At 41.1% G+C, this 21,714-nt stretch overlaps 3 protein-coding genes and 1 long non-coding RNA gene across 5 annotated transcripts; 3 read left to right on the forward strand and 1 right to left on the reverse strand.

Annotated features, from left to right (window-relative positions):
- Positions 1–8,008, forward strand: LOC6495874 (photoreceptor-specific nuclear receptor). The gene is made up of 10 exons (XM_032450365.2): positions 1–555; positions 2,151–2,541; positions 4,765–4,868; positions 6,248–6,362; positions 6,623–6,678; positions 6,738–7,061; positions 7,115–7,320; positions 7,376–7,537; positions 7,602–7,766; positions 7,826–8,008. The coding sequence occupies exons 1-10, from the start codon at positions 510–512 to the stop codon at positions 8,006–8,008; spliced, it is 1,752 nt and encodes a 583-aa protein (XP_032306256.1). The 5' UTR covers positions 1–509.
- LOC116654693 lies at positions 3,797–7,957 on the reverse strand. 2 transcript variants are annotated; one of them, XR_006507191.1, is made up of 3 exons: positions 7,823–7,957; positions 5,830–7,748; positions 3,797–3,873 (listed from the first exon to the last, which is right to left on the reverse strand). It is a non-coding gene; the product is annotated as an uncharacterized LOC116654693 (long non-coding RNA). The 2 variants fall into 2 exon arrangements; XR_006507190.1 differs by lacking the exon at positions 7,823–7,957 and having other exon boundaries at positions 5,830–7,077; positions 7,134–7,257.
- Positions 8,009–8,180: 172 nt separating the features above from the next.
- Positions 8,181–8,768, forward strand: LOC26513776 (kappaPI-actitoxin-Avd3c). Its single transcript, XM_014908450.3, has 3 exons — positions 8,181–8,358; positions 8,414–8,577; positions 8,634–8,768. Exons 1-3 carry the CDS (start codon positions 8,256–8,258, stop codon positions 8,640–8,642), a joined length of 276 nt encoding a protein of 91 aa, XP_014763936.1. The 5' UTR covers positions 8,181–8,255; the 3' UTR covers positions 8,643–8,768.
- Positions 8,769–20,866: 12,098 nt separating this feature from the next.
- Positions 20,867–21,363, forward strand: LOC26513926 (kappaPI-actitoxin-Avd3c). The gene is made up of 3 exons (XM_014908471.3): positions 20,867–20,984; positions 21,038–21,201; positions 21,272–21,363. The coding sequence occupies exons 1-3, from the start codon at positions 20,891–20,893 to the stop codon at positions 21,311–21,313; spliced, it is 300 nt and encodes a 99-aa protein (XP_014763957.1). The 5' UTR covers positions 20,867–20,890; the 3' UTR covers positions 21,314–21,363.
- The last annotated feature ends 351 nt before the right edge of the window (positions 21,364–21,714 follow it).

Raw genomic sequence — 21,714 nt, forward strand, 5'->3', positions numbered from 1 at the left:
GCTTTGATTGTGGATGTGAATATGAATGTGTATGTGCTCCTTGCTCTTATAGTGGTGTTTGTGTTTGTGCATGTGTGTGTGTGTGAGTTGTGCTTTTTGTCCTCACAGGCAGCAAGAAGGATTCTCTGCCCACTCAGCGACCGCGGATTATATCCACCGATTTTTTTCCTATTCCGGGGTTGGCCGGATGGCTGGTTGGCTGTATTTTGCTCCTGGAGTGGACACACATCACTGTTTAGCTGCTGTCATGCTTTTATGATAAATCTGGAATCGGACATCGAGACGTTAACATCATCATCGCCGCACACTCGCATTCCCGTCGGATCGTATCGGTTGGCTTTGGTTCAAATCAGTGCAAGTCAGGACCTCTTTTCCCGTCGTGGAAGTCACAAAACAAAATATGAACTATGGTGCTTAATTAAGTCTCGTGAAAATTGTGTTTTTTAATAATAAAATATATATAATACAATAATTTATACTGCTGCAAATCAAAATTAACAAATTTCAAAATGAATAAAGAAGAAAGTTTACCCGAAACGCGTCCTTCATCACAAGGTAATTAAACAATTAAAAAAAAGTGCTTGAAATCAAGGACAAAAGCTCACTTCGAATCCTTATCTTGTTAAGAAAAAAGGATAAGTATATTATTTAAACTCCCAAGTGTGAAAAAAGGACATGATTTACATTTAAATTAGGGTCTGCATCACGTATGAAGTGAAATGGCTTGTAAAATATAATTACTGCATTTTTTCGCATAACTTTTAAGAGGAAAATTATGGTTAATTAACTCTAACGACGGTCTTAAAAAAAGAAGACTCAGAACATCAGAATTCATAAAGAAAGTAGCTTTTTAGAGGAACAAAGCGGGAAATAACAATTTTTATCTGCCATTAGTATAGCTCATTATTAAGTTTATTAAATAAATAATACAAACTCCAAAAACTTCTTCTAAATTAATCAATAAATAAAGGTAATTGCATGTCGTTTTTATTTTTTAAACAAATTTTACATTCTTTTTACACAAAATTTAATTATAAATCCGAGCGAAAACATAGTCTACTTTTTAGGGTTTTCCAAGACTGGATATAGTTTATATATTTGTTTTTACTTTTTCTCAAGAATATATTATATATATTTTGTTGTTGACTAAAATAGTATATTGTATCAACAAAAAATCAAGTTTTTAAACAAATTTCCTAACAAACAAATCAATCATGCCAACCAATAACTCAAGGGAAATCTTAAGGATAATAAGTAAAAATAGCTTATCCATTCCATGAACTACATCCAATTTCAATTAGTAATTTTCGAGTAACGAGTTATTCGCAGATAATCCCAAGCCCGAAACCAAGAAGAACACTTGTACAAATTAAATCGATGCCCAAGTTGCCGATGGCATGCACGAGTGGCCCAACAAATTCAATTTGCGATAATCACCAAATTGAATTAGAGTCCGAGTCAGGCCGCCAAAAATTTCAAAAATTCATAACACAACCGGCAGCGCCCTTTTAACACCATTGTGTGTATAAGTACGCCAAAGTGAATTTCAACGAGCTCGTAAAATTAACAAAGACGGAGCACCCGGAAAATGCAAGCATATGACGCTAATCCGCCGGCATTAGACCGCAGCCGTGGTGTGCCAGTTGGTCCTGGTACTGGAACTGGTCCTGGTCCCCAGATTGAAAACCTTTCTGACTTTGTTCTGATAGCCAGACTCCAGATACCCCGAAACGCACAGGCAAGTGGCGAGTGTAACAAATGTGTCCTATGTCCTTCGTCCTTGGTCCTGTGTGTGTGTCGAGGGTTAAGTGCATCAAAAAATCAGTAAGGAAACTACAATCAAATTAGGGTGTGATGGCAAAACAATCGTCCCCCGAGGCAAATTTTGCGCACAGATTGCTCGGCACGCTCTGGACGAGTCCTGAGAGCCGTTTGGCTTAATGGCACCCTAATTGAATGTGTAAATATATTTGCGGATTACAGGGCGTCAATGTCGCCACGCAGGGATAAGATCGTCCTTCCCGGCACCAACTGACAAATTGAGATTTAATTTAAATGAACTACATAAGTGATTTTTTATAGCCTTACCCCATTTGTGACTTCCGAAAAAGGCAATACTTTTAATTGAAGAACTCTCCTTTATATTTTAGAGTTGCATAGTCCTCCGCGACATTGTTACACCCCCCCGCCAGCCCCGATGCATGGACAGCCGCCTCCACCGACAGCAGCGGGAGTGGGTCCTCCTCCTCAGCAGCCGCCTCCCATGCCTGCCGTTCCTACTGCGCCGGCGGGACGATTGCTTGGATGGAATCATAGTGCTGCTGCAGCGGCTGCAGCTGCGGCGACAGCAGCGGCGGCCAACGCCTCGAATCACTCCTCCGGTGGAGAGCAAACTGCTCTTTCGAGGGTCAAGGGCCAGAATCTGGGACTGATCTGCGTCGTTTGCGGGGATACTAGTTCCGGGAAGCACTATGGGATCCTGGCGTGCAACGGCTGCTCAGGATTCTTTAAGCGCAGTGTGCGACGGAAACTCATCTATCGGTAAGTGAACTCTTAAATGTTCTAATTATTAAGAAATAAAAAATATATCTTAAACCTAGGACTAGGTACGAGGAGTACCTAGTATCATATAGTCATCGATCTTAAAACAAAATAGGCAATGTTAGAACTTGTTTAAAGGACACTATTCGATTTATTTTTCTCTTAAAAGTATACCTTAACTTTTAAAAATAGCCAAACATATTCAAAATGTGCATTAATGCCCCTAAATCCAGTCATTAGCATTTTTATTTCCATTAAATGTTGCAACATTTGTCCAAAGTGGGTTGGTGTGGTGGGTGGGATGGGCTGGTGTGCCGGGAGACCCGTCTGGCGGATTACGAGGCTCAGCCAAATTCATTACAATTATTCAAATCTTTGGGATTTGAGCGTCAACTTTTGAATGCGCATATTTGCCCTCGCTTTGACTTTGTGCCCAGGATGATGGGATGGCATCATGTGCGGATTCCAGCGCGGATGCCCACCATTCTACCCCAATTGCAGCTTTGAATGTAATTGAATTTAAAGTGATTTCGTTAAAAGTTTCACGTTATTTGTTCCCTCCAGCGGGGACGCGGAGCTATTGGAAAATGTGTTAGAATATTTCGGAAAAAAGTCTTCAAATCAAAAGCTTTATCCTTCTTTTTCAATTATCATTAAATCAGAAATATATCCCATAAGCCCGTGCGACAGAATCAATGTCGGCAAACATAAAGTTATGATGCAGTAATGTAGATTCCGCTCTGCGGCTTTCCGGCAGAGGCGGTAAATCACAAACGTCGAAATCTCTATATCCGTGCGGTCCCATGAGATTGATATGGAGGGCTTAAGCGCAAAACACTTGGCCAAATGTGACCCGGCAAAGATGCCCCAGACTGACAAAGCCGAATCGCAACAAAGTCAAAAAAAAGGGGGCGGTTCGGTGTGGCTCTAAATAAAATAGAGCAACATCCTCCCCTGGCTGGCTGACTAAACGAGGGAAGCACGACATTGAAGAAAAAAGGATACGAAGGGTCCTGGTCCAGGTCCTGGCCCTGGTGCTAGTATAGTATATTTTCTCCGACGTGACTGGTTTTTCGATGGCCGACAGAGTCTATCTGGCCTAAGGCTGGCTGGGGCCCATTTTATAGGTCTTTGTTTCTTTGTCGCCTGCGGTGGTCCCATTAAGCCTTTTTCAATTATAATCAATTGCTTCCAATCACAACTTTCCAATCTAGCCAAAGAAACTGTCCTCCCACAATCGAATTTGTTCACAAAATAATTTCAGATATTTTATTATAGCTTAATTTGATAAAATTTGGTAAAGATTCAGTTCACGTACAAAAATGGTGTCATCTAGAAAACAAAAAATGTGTGGATGTCTTAGTTAATTATTGTTTTTATTAATTATAAATATTTAAAAAATAGTATAAATAATATATTTTAGGCAAGAGAAAACATTATTATATTATAATCTTTAATTTATTGGAGAAAACTCTTTTAAAGTTTCAAAAAACACGGAAGTGTATTCCAGGAAAAGATTCTTTTTTTGGAAACCACTGATGTGTTCATCATCTATTCTTGGAGCCTAATATCCTTCGACGACGGCACTATTATTTGATTAGTTTTATGGAGACCTAAGGATAAAGTATCTTAGACACACACGCACCTAATATTCCAGATTTGTTTTCGGAAATCGGACATTTGCATGCAAAATACTTCATTTATATAGAAGAGGGCGGGCGGTTGTATCTCAAAGACACATTTGGCTAAGTGCTTGGCTGGCAGAGGCGCCAAAAAATACATAAAATGGCAAGGATACGGGCAGACGTCTCGCATCCTTTTGGAGCAGTCGCCATCTTTGAGTTTTGGCGCAGGCTTAGTGAGCGAAAAGGATGGAAGGCGATGACGAGGCACTGTCTGCTGTGGTGCGATGGCGATGGAGGTTTGGTGATTTTGTGGTTCGATGGGTGGGATGTGGCACTCTGCCCTGATTTGATTAAAGTTCCACAAGTGCACAAAGGACGAATGGTCGATGGGGCGGAAGGGAAGCAGGTCCTTGTATCTGCCAGATTCTGAAGTGCTTTGTGGCTGGAATTTCAGTTTCCGCTCGCTTGATGCTTTGTCTTCCATCCCGGATTTGACAAATGTTGCAATTTCTGACACTACAAATCTCATTATTTGCGGCAGGGCTAATGCAATTAGGTTTCGGCACTATCTTAATCTATTTTTGATTTATATTTTCAGCTGCCAGGCGGGAACTGGACGCTGCATTGTGGACAAGGCTCACAGGAACCAATGCCAGGCCTGCAGGCTCAAGAAGTGCCTTCAAATGGGAATGAACAAGGATGGTGGGTACTTATCTCTAACATATCCATCTACATGCATACAACAAAAAGTACATTATCATCTCGATTCGCTTCCAACTCGCTCTAATGAACTGAACACGGTTTAATTGGTCTTTAACAGGACCTCAAAAGCCCGGGCACACGTGCCACACTTTGTTTTCCGTTTTCCATAAATGTCAGGCGGCCAAAGGTATCTTCTACCGCTCCGTTACCCCTTTCCCAGGATATAACAGAACCCCTCGAAAGAGCAACCTCTCGCAAGGGGGTGGTTCACCTCTGCGGTGCGGGTGCTCCTTATTTACATATTGCTCACCCAATTGATTTGTTACCTGCTGGTAGTGTTGTCTTTGACAGATTTTATGCAGCTTTAGCGCTGCCACTTCAATGAGCCCCAATTGTTTATTTTGACAGAAACTTTCGTCATTGTCCTGATGTCGGCAGAGACTTTGAAAGGGACAATATGAAGGAATAAGTGAATTCATAGGAATTATGCAATCAATCAATAATCATTTCTGCGTAAAATATTATTCCAGGAAAATAATATTAAGGAAAGTCAGGCAGATCATTATGGGATGTTTTAAATATAAATGTTACTTAGTATTGGGGGGTTCACGTCCTCTCCAGAGGCAACTAGAGGTGCTCTGAAGGTATCTGTGGGCTAACATTTAAGGAGCTAGGAACCTGAAGACTGATAGATTCTGGTAGAAAATCTTATGAACATTGTCTTGTTTTAGAGTCTGCAACTTCTCAGCCAGATATTATAAATCTATACCATCTATTCCTATCTTTCCAAGAATTAATTAACAAAATACACAAATATATTTAAAAACTCTTACTGAAGACTTCAACTGAAAGAGGGGAGAGTATGAGATCTTAAAACTACCATATAAAACCCTCTGTTATAGCTTCTAAAATATAGTGAGAAGTGATTTATGTATCATGCATGGAAAGTACTAGTACTCACTGTTTGTGGATCCGCCATTAGCGGTCAAGTAGCTTCTGTGGCAGCCTCATTGTGCGGTGGAAGTTGCATAAACAAATGGCGAAACAATTCGGAGGCGTGAGCGGCACGTGACCACAAAACCAATTTGCCATCAATGGCTGTGTGGGCTGTGTTTTCTTTCCGCAGGATGCTGGCATACACGTATTTTTGCATGTGTATGCTGATGATGAGAAAATTCGTGGCACACGCGGATGTGCCGCCTGATGTGGCGGCGATACCTGCGCGAGCCCGAAGCAATTTTGTCAGTGTGACATTTCCTCATTACGGACACGTCCCAAATCACCTCCACGGCCCACAGCTCACAGCCCATGGGCTGAATGGGCGTGTCCGGACTAGAATTTGAGTGCTCATGTTAGTTGCATTTGTTTTCCAATTACAGCGGTGCAAAATGAGCGACAGCCCCGCAACACGGCCACTATACGGCCGGAGACGCTGCGGGAGATGGAGCACGGGCGGGCATTGCGCGAGGCCGCTGTGGCCGTCGGAGTTTTTGGGTGAGTGTAGTGCACTGAAAAAAGTTTATTCAAAGTTTTAATTGGCGTTTAGTTTATTCTGATAACTGATTTCTGTAGCTGTGTATTATTTAAAGTGCAGACCCCTAATTATCCTTCCTTTTTTCGATTTATAAATATTTTATTTTTCACAAGATCATATTTTTTGGTTAGTGTTTTATGGGCATGTGGTGTGGCCTAGCTGTCATTTGCATAACTCTCTATCTAATCACCCGAAATCTGCGGGCAACTCCAATTTGCAGACCACCCGTGCTACTGTCGCCGCCCTGCTACGGATCCGGACTCCTGCCCCCGCCATGTGAGTTCTTTTTCGCAGGATAATAGTTTGATAGTTTAATAACCAAATCTTGTGAACAGCCCTGGGCAGTCTGCCGACTGGACGGCTTCTGCATCACAACCACCTCACCTCCTCGATGCAGTTGGCGGCGAATCACATGGGAGCCGGCAGTTTTCCCATGTTCACCGCCGGAGGCGGAAGCGGCGGGGTGCACCACTCGCCGAAGGAAAAGCCCTACGGTCTGGAGTTGAGCAGCAGCGGCAACATTTCCCACTCGACCAACTCCAGCAGCAATCACTCCATTGATCCCAGTTCTCCGGCGCCAGAGGCCGCCAACGAGAAGAAGTGCGGGAGTGTCTCCTCCATTAGCTCCTCCAGTCCCACAATGGAAAACGACAATGATGGTTGGTGTTACTTAATCTTTCAAAAGGACAAAATATTTATGAAATATTTGCAGACGACTCTATAGATGTTACCAATGACGAGGAGCCACACAACGTCAACAGATCCGACTCCAGTTTCATCATGCCGCAGTTTATGTCGCCCAATCTCTACACCCACCAGCACGAAACGGTCTACGAGACGAGTGCCAGGCTGCTCTTCATGGCCGTCAAGTGGGCCAAGAACCTGCCCAGCTTTGCCCGACTATCCTTTCGAGATCAGGTAACCAAAACAAGGTGAAAACGTAGTGCAGTCATTTAAACGTCATCCAATCTAGGTGATCTTGCTGGAGGAATCGTGGTCGGAACTGTTCCTGCTCAATGCCATACAGTGGTGCATTCCTTTGGATCCCACAGGCTGTGCTCTGTTCTCGGTGGCGGAACATTGCAACAATCTTGAGAACAACGCCAATGGCGACACTTGCATAACCAAGGAAGAGGTAAGCAAAGATCTCTGGTTCCATCTTATGTCCCATTCAAACGTAGAAGTATTTTTCCCAACAGCTGGCAGCGGATGTTCGGTCCCTGCACGAGATTTTCTGTAAATATAAGGCGGTCCTGGTCGATCCGGCAGAATTCGCCTGCCTCAAGGCCATTGTCCTCTTCAGACCAGAGACCCGTGGTTTGAAAGATCCCGCCCAGATTGAGAATCTTCAGGATCAGGCCCATGTTAGTATAAAGAAAGAGATAGCTTGTAAAAATAAATAATATGATTTATATACTACCAGGTCATGTTGTCGCAGCACACAAAGACGCAGTTTACTGCCCAGATAGCCAGGTTTGGACGACTCCTGCTCATGCTGCCGCTGCTCCGGATGATCAGTTCCCACAAGATCGAGGCCATTTACTTCCAGCGCACCATTGGAAATACGCCCATGGAGAAGGTGCTCTGTGACATGTATAAGAACTAGTTAACTTGTGCTTTAAGTTATTCAAATATTAAATAAATATGTTTTTGTGTCTTGAATGTTAATCGACCAGAGGAGTGATTGTTTATTAGAGGTTTCGTTTGACCATGTATCAGTTTCTTAGGCGGGCAGTTACAAAAGTGTTTATCCAATTGTTTCAACTGAACAATAATCCCCTCAAAGTTCCCATATAAGCAGTTGTTTCTGGATCAATTATTTAAGTATTAGGTCCATCACCACTGGAACTAGAATGAGTCGCTGTGCTGTCTACCTGGTTATCCTTGCCATGATCCTGGGATGTCATTGCTACTTGGACGAATACGATGAATATATGAACTACAAAAAGCAGAGAGGTTCGTTCACACTTTTGTAATTGAAATTGTCTTTATCTAAACACGAACTCGATAGATATTTGCAAGCTGCCCTTAAAGAGTGGAAAGTGTCGCGCTAAAGTATATGTCTGGTATTACGACTTCAAAAAAAGGGCTTGCAAGAGATTTCTGTATTCCCTCTGTGGCGGCAACTCGAATCGGTTCGTCACCAAAGCAGAATGCGAGGAAGTTTGCTCACGGGTATTACTAATATTTTCATTCAATTTTAAACAAATATAATACATTTCCAATTCTAGAAATGGTGACCTGCTTCGCATTTCCAGCCGCAAACCATGGAATAGATTTGTTAAAAAATTAATGGCTTTATAAAAAATGTTGTCTTTATAAATATTTAATCTTTTATTAACCGGTAATCATACAGAGCAAGGATATATTGTATTCGCGTGATGTGTGTTTATATCGGTACCCCTTGGAAAAATATGAAAAAATTTAAAATGGCATTTAAGCAAAGTTTTTGATGAGGAATGGAGGTACTAGAAGTGCTGATCACAAAATGGTGCACTTTGTCCAGATCGGGTTTAAATTGGCAGAGATATGGCTATCGCAAGGGGGCCAAGTGGGAAAACGTGGAAACCCCTCTTTTTTATAGGGGTACCCCTTGGAAAAATATGAAAAAATTAAAAATGACATTTAAGCAAAGTTTTTGATGAGGAAAGAAGGTACTAGAAGTGCTGATCACAAAATGGTGCACTTTGTCCAGATCGGGTTTAAATTGGCAGAGATATGGCTATCGCAAGGGGGCCAAGTGGGAAAACGTGGAAACCCCTCTTTTTTATAGGGGTACCCCTTGGAAAAATATGAAAAAATTAAAAATGACATTTAAGCAAAGTTTTTGATGAGGAAAGAAGGTACTTGTAGCGCTGATCACAAAATGGTGCACTTTGTCCAGATCGGGTTTAAATTGGCAGAGATATGGCTATCGCAATGGGGCCAAGTGGGAAAACGTGGAAACCCCTCTTTTTTATAGGGGTACCCCTTGGAAAAATATGAAAAAATTAAAAATGACATTTAAGCAAAGTTTTTGATGAGGAAAGAAGGTACTAGAAGTGCTGATCACAAAATGGTGCACTTTGTCCAGATCGGGTTGTAACGTGTAACGGTCTGGGTGATGAAGGGGACCCGTCTTCACAGGGGCACGCTATAGAATCCGGCTCTCGCTCGTCGGCTTGGGGGTGGAGGTCTTGTTTCGGACGGATCGTACGTGTTACAAATTAATAACCTAAAGTCAAGAAATTGAGCGTGCTAGCGACATAAGAATTGCAAGATAGAACCGGTAAAGGATAGAAGATCAAATCTTATAGAAGGGGATAGAAAAGAACGAGAGTGCGAAGATGTAAACTAGACGGAACCACTGGTGTAGATGTGGTCTCCAATTTGCCCTCCCAACCTAAGATCATCATCCTTGAGAATGGCTCTGATGACCCCTTTCTCCTGCGACCGCTAGGTCATTAGCTGAGTTCAGATGTTATAGATTTAGTTAGATTTCATGATCAATATTAACGGGGTTTAATTTTCAAATAGACTTAGGTGCTAATATAAAGATAAATGAATTCAAGTACTTAGATAACTTTAATGCTACAAATTGAATATAAAAAGTAGAAACAAAATTCTTCATAAGGTTTTCGATTTAAATTTGTCTAATGTTCAAAAGGATTCAAAAGTAAATTTTTAAAAGTGTTCATAAAGTACACAAGCATGGCTTCGATATGTAAATATACACCTTGAAGAGGTTTAGGTATTCTATTAGGCTAAATTTGAGAGATAAATGGTGTACTTTTAGGCAAGCTTAAAGCTTTGTTATAAGTTTACGTTATTTAAATTTTGATAAATGCATAGACGACTAGGCGCGCTACAATGTTGGGCAGTTTCTTATAAAATTTCTCAATAGGCAAATTTTCAATAAGGGGAATTTATGATATAATAAAACCATGTACTAAACGACTCACATTGTTCACTCCGGATCCAGCGTAGAAAGATCGATCTTCCGAGGGCTGAAAGCTGTAAAGTGGCATAAAAGTGGCCATCCCCAAAGTTATGCATTAAAATTTAGTGTTGTCTGCACCAAAGTGTAGAGATCCTCATCGCTAAAAAAAAAAATTCTGGAGATTGATGCTTGTATATAAAAGCTTTAAGCTTGCATACAAGCGTTTGTACACACTGAGAGAAATTGGATTAGATAAACTTATAACTAAAAAAAAAATGAAATAATTTGAAAACAGGATGCTTGTAGTATGGAACCGAAATTGGTTTGGACTTAAGTGACTAAGGAAATATTTTATATAAAAAAATTCAGTTTTATAATTAAGAAAATATCGAATTAGGTTAGAGACACGTGATTCCAATTCACATTCTTGAACTGGCAAAAAGGCATATTTATGTGTCTCAAGAATTTTACAGGATCCGAACTATTAGTGGCAAGGATTTAGTGGCGCGATTGTGGTGTCCTTCTGGGGCTCAGGATTGACCCTCTAAGTCATTCGTGTATTCAGATGTCGCGACAGGGCCGGAGCTCGGGACGAGGTACAAGAGATTTGGGAGCGTCGTCAAATCATTTCATCCGCCAAATTTTTTATCAGTCCCTCAACGAATTTCCCGTTTATGTTTAATTTAGGATTAAGAGGGCCGAACTAAAAAAAATTTATTACCCCTGGGTTAGGAGCACCGATCCGCACTGTTCACTTAACTACATACCCGCAGATCCGGCCCCTTTCAAATCTGTTGAATTTGGCGGCTGGCCAAAGGCAGATAGCTCCTGCTAAAGTCAGCAGTCCGGGCTTCTCGTAGATAACGCTCCTGGCTATAGTCCTTTCTATTTCCACTTTTTAGCACTTTGTTGTTTAATTTTACTTTTCCACGAGGTTAGTACCCGATTTTAAATCAACGTAGACGCGACTGTCCCTTACGGCTGCGCACACAAAAAAGAGAGCGAAACTGCACGCCTCCGAGCTTTTAAAGCCAGCTGCAGCGGAAATGCCCCCGATCTAAAATCATCCTCCATATTTAGATCAACCCGCTAATCTTCCCTGATCAATACCCCACCAGAGTAGACTAATCTCCCGCTGAGCTTAACCGGTAATAACTAGGTTTTCTAGCGCCACCTATTGTTAAAATTTAAGCGTCCCAAAATAACAGAACGTAATCTGTTCACTTTAAACGCTGCAATGAATTCAACGGCTACTCCATTCAAATATTGAGGTCTTCTTTTACCTATCTCGTTTAAATTATTGATTTTCTTCAAAGTCCCTTCAGACCACCGCTACAAAGCTCCCCCGCTACATTCAGGCTAGGGTATATCCAACGTACCCTAGACTGAAAACCCAGCTGAAGGGACGCTATTGACGAATGTCTTTGGCGTGATAACTCCCTATTAAATGACCTTGTAAGTCTTCAAGCTCGTAATACGAGTTACCTATTTTCTTGCGAACTCTTGCTTTTATGAAAGCGGGTCCAAATTTAGAGTTATACCCGGTCTGAAAACAGCTTTGTCTAAAGTTCCGTCTATAAACTTCTTGCCCTTCTTTGAAATCAACTTGCCTAGCACGTAGGTTATATCTTTTGGCATTTTCCTCGTACGCCTTTAACATGTGGCTGGAAGCCTGTTGTCGAACAATTTCAAAAGAGTCGGATCTATTTAGCAAAAGAGAACGATCATCCAGTAAATTTAATTTTCTGAGCAGTGCATACGTTGATCCAGATGTAATCATATGCTGACCGAATGCCATGTAGTAAGGAGAAGTTCCTATACTCGAATGCACCGAGGAGCGTAAAGAGCAACATATATGATTGATGTGTTCGTCCCAGTCCTTTTGATCTGGTCGCAAATAGGATCGGATTCCGGCAATGACAGAACGATTAACCCTTTCGGAAGCGTTGGCCTGAGGTGAATGAACTGCCGTGAAGGAGTGACTGATCTCGTATTTGTCGGTCAACCTACGAAATGCTTCTGAGCGGAATTGCGAGCCATTGTCGGATACAATCGTCTCAGGTACCCCGAATGCCATGAATAAATCGCCTTCGAGATATTTAATCACCACTTCAGCGTTGATCTTGCGCACTGGTCTCAAAAACACGTATTTAGAAAAATGATCAAGGACGATAAAAATCCCAATATGCCCACTTCTTGACCGGGGATAAGGGCCCAGGAAATCGATGTATAACCGTTGGAAAAACCGTAGCGTTTTAGGGGCTTTTCCCATAGGCGGTCTTAAGGTGTGATTAGGCGCCTTTGTGGTCTTACATACATCACAGGAATTAATGTAGGCTTTGACGTCAGTTACTAAACCAGGCCAGAAATAATACCTCCGGATTCTTTCAATCGTTTTATGGATGCCTCCATGAGAAGCGAGGGGGTTGTCATGCGCTTTCCTAAGAACTTCGGGAACTAATCTCTTCGGAACCCATAATTTCCAAGCATACTCGTCGTGGACCTGAACACCCGTGAGATGTTCTGCTTTACGGTAGAGATACCCATCTTCTACCTTCAGATCAGGAAAATTATTTCCGTTTTCCTTCACAAGCTTCAGTAAATCCACATACTCCTGGGATTGGAAACAGTCCGATTTCATGTCAACCAATAATCCATCCCGCAAATCGATTGCAGCTATTTCATTCTCGTTTAAACGAGACAAAACGTCAGGTACCACGTTCTGCGAACCCTTTCGGTGCTCTATGGTGAACCGATATCTTTGTAGAGATAATGCCCACCGAGCTAAACGAGTACTAAGGTCTGTGTTAGACATGAGCCACTTTAAGGATGCGTGATCCGTAATGATCTTAAATTCATGCCCTTCCACGTATGCTCTAAAATTGCTAAGCGCCACTATAGCGGCCAGACATTCCTGTTCCGTCACCGTGTAATTCCGCTGCGCCTTATTTAACTTCTTTGATATGAATGCGATCGGACGTTCGTCCCCCTCCTCCGAATTTTGTACAAGCACCGCGCCCACTCCGGTTTTACTAGCGTCGCAGTGTATAGCAAAAGGTTTAGAAAAGTTTGGGCTACTTAACACCGGAGCCTCACACAGACAGCGTTTTAACTCATTAAATGCTTTAACAGCCTCTTCGGTCAGGACGAACCGTTTTTTTGTCGTCATCAAATCTGTAAGAGGAGAAGCCAGAGAAGCAAAATTAGGAACAAACTTGCGATACCATCCGCATAAACCCATGAATCTTCTCAAACTGCGAAGATTTTTAGGTGCTGGAAAGTTGCTGATAGCTGATATTTTATCGGGATCTGTCCTAATACCTCCCTCTCCAATAATATGACCTAAATATCGAACACTCTTCATGCAAAAATGGCTCTTCCCCACATTAATTGTTAGACCCGCACGCTTTAGGTGCAGTGATATTTCACTTAATACGTCCAAATGTTTCTCGAAACAGGATGAAACCACTAAGAGGTCATCTAAGTAGATGAAAACCTCATTTCGAAGATTTGCAGGAATGACCTTGTCCATTAGTCTTGACATAGTACTGGTGGCGTTACACAGTCCAAATGGCATCACCTTGAATTGATAAAGCGGTCTGCCAGGAACTGTGAAAGCCGTTTTATCTCGAGACGCAGGATGTAAGGGCACTTGCCAGTACGCGTCTTTTAGATCTAGACTTGTTATGTATTCAGCTTTTGGCAAGCGACTAAGTATTCCACTGATCTGCGGTAGTGGGTATGCATCTTTACTGGTGAAACTATTCACCTTCCGACAATCCAAACACATACGAACCTTACCAGGTTTCGTCACCATAACTATCGGAGAGGACCAAGAACTTTCCGATTCTTCAATCACCCCGAGTTGCAACATACGGTCTATTTCCGCATACATGGACTTTTCCACCGCGGGTGAGACCGGAAAGTGTCGCTGCTTGACCGGTTTGGCGTCACCTACGTCAATTTCATGGTGTATTAAATTGGTTCTTCCCAAGCCCTCCCGAGCAAATGATGGAAAACAATTTATTACAATATCCAATCTGGCTCTTTGAGTGTCTGTTAAGTCGTGCTCATTACCATCATTACCCTTTTCGTGACCAATCGGAACTTTCTCCACTTCCGCTATTTTCAAGTGTTTTGGAAATAGATCGTAAGTTTTCCAAAAGTCCACCCCTAAATACAAATCTTGTTTCAAAGATGGCACAATATAAATCGTAAAGGACTTCGCTACATTTTCAAATTCTAACTCAACCTTCATTAACCCTAATACCCGTTGAACAGTTCCATCAGCCGTGCTCGCTTTCTGCTTAAGGGGCTTGTAAACCATTTGACTTGCAACTATTTCTTTGGCTAAACTCCCTCCTACACAGGATATAGATGCTCCTGAATCCAGCAACCCGTAGACGGTGCGATTTAGAAATTTTACTGGCAGGAACGGTCGAGGATCTCGAGAAGTCATCTGGAGTTCACAGACATACTTAATGCCTTGACGAAACTTTCGAATATTGTGCCAAAATGATTTCATTCTAGCAGCGCTACGAGTTTTCGGGGGTTGTAAAGGTTTGCTACTATTACTTGTCGAAATTTTAATTTCCGAAATTTCACCTATCTTCCTATGTAACAAAGCCAAATCCGGGTTTGTTTGTACGTCCGGTCTATTACTTGAAGCATTTATGGATGCCTCACTTCCTATTCGGTCATCGTTGATTGATTGGGTCGAGCACTGGAAGTCTTCGGTCTGTACTTCGGCTTCGCAGTGCTGCCTTTGAAGTTTTTTGAACACTTTTGACAGCTTGGTTTATAAGTGTCGGCCGCACCGCAACCATAACAAAAAATCCGTCGTTCCTCTACCCATTCTTGGTAGCGGTGTCCCTCTTCTTGGCAGTTCCAACATACAAGAGTAAAAGCTTCTACAGCCTCTTCATCATCGGACTCAGTAGGCTTTCCCTCATCACCAGGTATTATTTCCGAAACGTCCCTTTTAAAAGGATTACTTTTGCCGTAACCATGAGTACGCCTTACGTCTTCAAGAAAGGATTCCCGACGCCTACATATCTCTCTCAAATCAGAAACGGAGCTAACTTCCACGTTTAAAATTTCGTGCCGAATCTCCGGTCTCAAATTATTTTTGAGTACTCGGACTAACTTCGCCGTACCCCATGGTTGTTCGAGCTGATCTGTTAACACTGAGATGCTGTCAAAGAAACTATCAAAGCTTTCATTGGGTTTTTGCTTCCGGTTACGTATTAGCTCCTCGATATCGCCATCATCTCTTCCTTGCCTAAATTGCATTCGCAGAGCCTCGCATAATCTGTCCCAACGAACTACACCAACCGACTTGTGGAATCTCCAATAAAATTCATTAGCTTTGCCTTCAAACAAGACATTTGCATACCGGCATAGTATCCCGAAATTCCCTTCCAAAGTTTGATGCGTAAGGGCTTCAACTCGGTATATAAAGTTGTCCACCGTTACACCGGTTCCTGAATATTTTATTCTCCAACTGTTTAGGATTTGAGCTACTTTATCTGGTCTTTGCTCCAACTCGCTAACTCTGCTATGTTGTGACCTTGGTGATGCTACCGTCGGTCCTGTCCTATTCCGGTTGAAGGAAGTATTTTCTAACGTGAGTAAATCTCTATTATCGGTAGCTATTTCACTATTTCTCCTTTGTCTTTCGCCCTCGTTCGCCTGAGCAGTGCCTGCATCATTGGACGAGGAACCGTTCGGCGTTCCCAATAGTTTTTGTAGACAGGCTCCTACGCAGTCTTCTAGCCTTTCGGACAACATAACTGAGAGTCGTCTCTCCACTTCTAATAACGTCAGATCGTTTACGATCATATCAGCTTCTACGGGTCTTGAGGAGCTGGTAGACAGCAAAGTGCTGGGATTGCGCCCCCTCTCGTGTACATTTCCCTCAGCATTAGCGCTGATATACGGATCGCTAGCGACTAAACTCCTCGTAGGTTCTGATTGTTGCATACGAGATCTGGACCGGGTTTCACGTGCGTCCGGCGCCTTACTCCCAGATGGCCCACATTGGTATTTGCAAACCGGACAGAGTCTGCTTTTTTGAAAATGGGATTCTATACACCGCCTATGGAACTCGTGATTACAGGTTGTTCTTGAGGACTCGGCTGCCGTTTCGATCTCAGCCTTGCAAATGGAACACACAGGCTTTGAGCTTTCTCCAGAAGCCATCTTTTCCGGGGACCGGTCCAAACCCATTTTAAAATTTTTTTTAGATATTTTACTAACGCCTTAAAAAAAAACCCAAAAATAGCAACAACCAAACAAATTCTCAAGAAATATAAAAGGTATCTAAACTGAACTCAAGCTTAATGCCACGCCTGTCGCAGGTTTGATTTTTTTTAGTTTACTAATTTTCTTCGCCAAAAGTTACAAGGGGTTCGAATTCCTATTTAGAGGACTACTCTTTACTCGAAATTCCTAGAGGGAGATGATAACACCTTTAACTGATCCTGGTCAATGCCCTTTCTACAAAATGTAGCATTTGTTTCCAGATCAGAATCTACGGAATGTTTATTTTATCTCGGAAAGTAAATAGAGTTAAAAGTTCGGGTTTTCGCTATTAAATTTTAGGTTAATACACTGCTCGCAAGCTTGTGCACTAAATTCCCATTAAATTTTGACTAGCGATACCCTTATTACGAGAGGAATAGAAACGATTTCCATGGGTGTTAATTTTAGTCGGACAGACAACTAACCGCAGTTGTATTTGTTCTGTGTTCGCGCACTAACTAACTTCTCCGATGGTTTCGTAGGAAATGATGTGGATAAATCCAGAATTTAGCTTTGGCCAGAAAAGACACTAATGTAATTTTAACTGTTATCCTCACTATCTTCTGCTTTTAGCCAGACCTTTGGATAAAAGGATTAGAATAATAAAATTTGAAGTTCTATTCGTAAGTCCCTATGAGTGTTTATTTTACTCACAGAGGCCCTTCACGTTGAGCGCCACTCCTTTTCTTTAGGATTTTTAATTATTAGAACTGTAACGTGTAACGGTCTGGGTGATGAAGGGGACCCGTCTTCACAGGGGCACGCTATAGAATCCGGCTCTCGCTCGTCGGCTTGGGGGTGGAGGTCTTGTTTCGGACGGATCGTACGTGTTACAAATTAATAACCTAAAGTCAAGAAATTGAGCGTGCTAGCGACATAAGAATTGCAAGATAGAACCGGTAAAGGATAGAAGATCAAATCTTATAGAAGGGGATAGAAAAGAACGAGAGTGCGAAGATGTAAACTAGACGGAACCACTGGTGTAGATGTGGTCTCCAATTTGCCCTCCCAACCTAAGATCATCATCCTTGAGAATGGCTCTGATGACCCCTTTCTCCTGCGACCGCTAGGTCATTAGCTGAGTTCAGATGTTATAGATTTAGTTAGATTTCATGATCAATATTAACGGGGTTTAATTTTCAAATAGACTTAGGTGCTAATATAAAGATAAATGAATTCAAGTACTTAGATAACTTTAATGCTACAAATTGAATATAAAAAGTAGAAACAAAATTCTTCATAAGGTTTTCGATTTAAATTTGTCTAATGTTCAAAAGGATTCAAAAGTAAATTTTTAAAAGTGTTCATAAAGTACACAAGCATGGCTTCGATATGTAAATATACACCTTGAAGAGGTTTAGGTATTCTATTAGGCTAAATTTGAGAGATAAATGGTGTACTTTTAGGCAAGCTTAAAGCTTTGTTATAAGTTTACGTTATTTAAATTTTGATAAATGCATAGACGACTAGGCGCGCTACAATGTTGGGCAGTTTCTTATAAAATTTCTCAATAGGCAAATTTTCAATAAGGGGAATTTATGATATAATAAAACCATGTACTAAACGACTCACATTGTTCACTCCGGATCCAGCGTAGAAAGATCGATCTTCCGAGGGCTGAAAGCTGTAAAGTGGCATAAAAGTGGCCATCCCCAAAGTTATGCATTAAAATTTAGTGTTGTCTGCACCAAAGTGTAGAGATCCTCATCGCTAAAAAAAAAAATTCTGGAGATTGATGCTTGTATATAAAAGCTTTAAGCTTGCATACAAGCGTTTGTACACACTGAGAGAAATTGGATTAGATAAACTTATAACTAAAAAAAAAATGAAATAATTTGAAAACAGGATGCTTGTAGTATGGAACCGAAATTGGTTTGGACTTAAGTGACTAAGGAAATATTTTATATAAAAAAATTCAGTTTTATAATTAAGAAAATATCGAATTAGGTTAGAGACACGTGATTCCAATTCACATTCTTGAACTGGCAAAAAGGCATATTTATGTGTCTCAAGAATTTTACAGGATCCGAACTATTAGTGGCAAGGATTTAGTGGCGCGATTGTGGTGTCCTTCTGGGGCTCAGGATTGACCCTCTAAGTCATTCGTGTATTCAGATGTCGCGACAGGGCCGGAGCTCGGGACGAGGTACAAGAGATTTGGGAGCGTCGTCAAATCATTTCATCCGCCAAATTTTTTATCAGTCCCTCAACGAATTTCCCGTTTATGTTTAATTTAGGATTAAGAGGGCCGAACTAAAAAAAATTTATTACCCCTGGGTTAGGAGCACCGATCCGCACTGTTCACTTAACTACATACCCGCAGATCCGGCCCCTTTCAAATCTGTTGAATTTGGCGGCTGGCCAAAGGCAGATAGCTCCTGCTAAAGTCAGCAGTCCGGGCTTCTCGTAGATAACGCTCCTGGCTATAGTCCTTTCTATTTCCACTTTTTAGCACTTTGTTGTTTAATTTTACTTTTCCACGAGGTTAGTACCCGATTTTAAATCAACGTAGACGCGACTGTCCCTTACGGCTGCGCACACAAAAAAGAGAGCGAAACTGCACGCCTCCGAGCTTTTAAAGCCAGCTGCAGCGGAAATGCCCCCGATCTAAAATCATCCTCCATATTTAGATCAACCCGCTAATCTTCCCTGATCAATACCCCACCAGAGTAGACTAATCTCCCGCTGAGCTTAACCGGTAATAACTAGGTTTTCTAGCGCCACCTATTGTTAAAATTTAAGCGTCCCAAAATAACAGAACGTAATCTGTTCACTTTAAACGCTGCAATGAATTCAACGGCTACTCCATTCAAATATTGAGGTCTTCTTTTACCTATCTCGTTTAAATTATTGATTTTCTTCAAAGTCCCTTCAGACCACCGCTACAGGGTTTAAATTGGCAGAGATATGGCTATCGCAAGGGGGCCAAGTGGGAAAACGTGGAAACCCCTCTTTTTTATAGGGGTACCCCTTGGAAAAATATGAAAAAATTAAAAATGACATTTAAGCAAAGTTTTTGATGAGGAAAGAAGGTACTTGTAGCGCTGATCACAAAATGGTGCACTTTGTCCAGATCGGGTTTAAATTGGCAGAGATATGGCTATCGCAAGGGGGCCAAGTGGGAAAACGTGGAAACCCCTCTTTTTTATAGGGTTACCCCTTGGAAAAATATGAAAAAATTTAAAATGGCATTTCAGCAAAGTTTTTGATGAGGAATGGAGGTACTAGAAGTGCTGATCACAAAATGGTGCACTTTTTCCAGATCGGGCTTAAATTGGCAGAGATATGGCTATCGCAAGGGGGCTAAGTGGGAAAACGTGGAAACCCCACTTTTTTATAGGGTTACCCCTTGGAAAAATATGAAAAAATTTAAAATGGCATTTCAGCAAAGTTTTTGATGAGGAATGGAGGTACTAGAAGTGCTGATCACAAAATGGTGCACTTTTTCCAGATCGGGCTTAAATTGGCAGAGATATGGCTATCGCAAGGGGGCTAAGTGGGAAAACGTGGAAACCCCACTTTTTCATAGGGTTACCCCTTGGAAAAATATGAAAAAATTTAAAATGGCATTTCAGCAAAGTTTTTGATGAGGAAAGAAGGTACTTGTAGCGCTGATCACAAAATGGTGCACTTTGTCCAGATCGGGTTTAAATTGGCAGAGATATGGCTATCGCAAGGGGGCCAAGTTGGAAAACGTGGAAACCCCACTTTTTTATAGGTGTACCCCTTGGATAAATATGATAAAATTTAAAATGGCATTTAAGCAAAGTATTTGATAAGGAATGAAGGTACTTGTAGCGCTGATCACAAAATGGTGCACTTTTTCCAGATCGGGCTTAAATTGGCAGAGATATGGCTATCGCAAGGGGGCTAAGTGGGAAAACGTGGAAACCCCACTTTTTTATAGGGTTACCCCTTGGAAAAATATGAAAAAATTTAAAATGGCATTTAAGCAAAGTTTTTGATGAGGAATGGAGGTACCAGTAGCGCTGAAGATGAAGTTATTGAGGCAAACTCTGAATTTGAATATAGAATGCCAATAATCTTAAAGAAACGATAGTTAAAACATTGATCTTAAGTTTCAAAGGCTCGGCTACAACAACCTGCTGCCCAAGCCTGAAATCTGTTTTGTTTAGAGATATGCTGCATATTTGTGGAAAAACAGTTTTCTAATAACAAGTGCAAGTTATCGAATTGTTCTAGCCTCCTATATAAGCTGGGATTCGGTGTTATTTAAAGTCAGTCACAGAAACTACTTCTACCAAAATGGAGTCTTGGTTCTTCCGCTTGATATTAGTCCTAATGATTATAATGGCCGCTGCCAGGAAAATAGATTATTTAACTCATCAGAGAAGAAAAGGTTCGATTGCATAATTTCTTTTTCTCTTTCGTAAAATGTATTTCTTTTTGCAGCCATTTGCTTACAACCCGTTGATTACGGGAAATGCCGCGTTGGTGTTAGTGCCTGGTATTACAACCACAGCGAGTTAAGGTGTAAGAAGTTTATTTATCGGGTTTGTGGGGGTAACTTGAATCGTTTCTACACAAAGAAGGAGTGCGAACAAGTTTGTAAACATGTAAGTCAAAAAATGTTTTTATAAAATTTAACAGAAATTTCAATTTTATGGTCCTTTTTATAAATTTCAGCATTGGATTACTACTCCTACCTCTCAGTATGCCACTGAATAAGCAGCCTTATATAAATATTATTAATCTTTTATTTTAAATTAAAAAACCCGCAAAAAGTGAATGTTTTTAATACATATGGTAGCACTTGTCAGGGCTGACTTCAATGTACTACCACTTTTGGCCGTTAAGGGACGGTATGGAGTAAGTGGCGCGCTCTGTTGTTGAAATGAGGAAGCCTATACATCAGCGTAGCAACAACAGATGGCGCAATCATTTTGATAAGAACATAAATTATATATATTTAATAAATATAAATATATAGTTATATATTTTATAACAAAAAGTTTTTTTAATATATACAAAGTCTCTTAAAAAAAGTTTCCTTAAATGACACCTATAACTGCCTATATATGTATAATGTATTGATTTGATGTATTTAAAGGTGAGTTAAGCAGGTGAGA

Source organism: Drosophila ananassae, chromosome 3L (genome assembly GCF_017639315.1).
Source record: "Drosophila ananassae strain 14024-0371.13 chromosome 3L, ASM1763931v2, whole genome shotgun sequence".
Taxonomy (NCBI): Eukaryota; Metazoa; Arthropoda; class Insecta; order Diptera; family Drosophilidae; genus Drosophila; species Drosophila ananassae.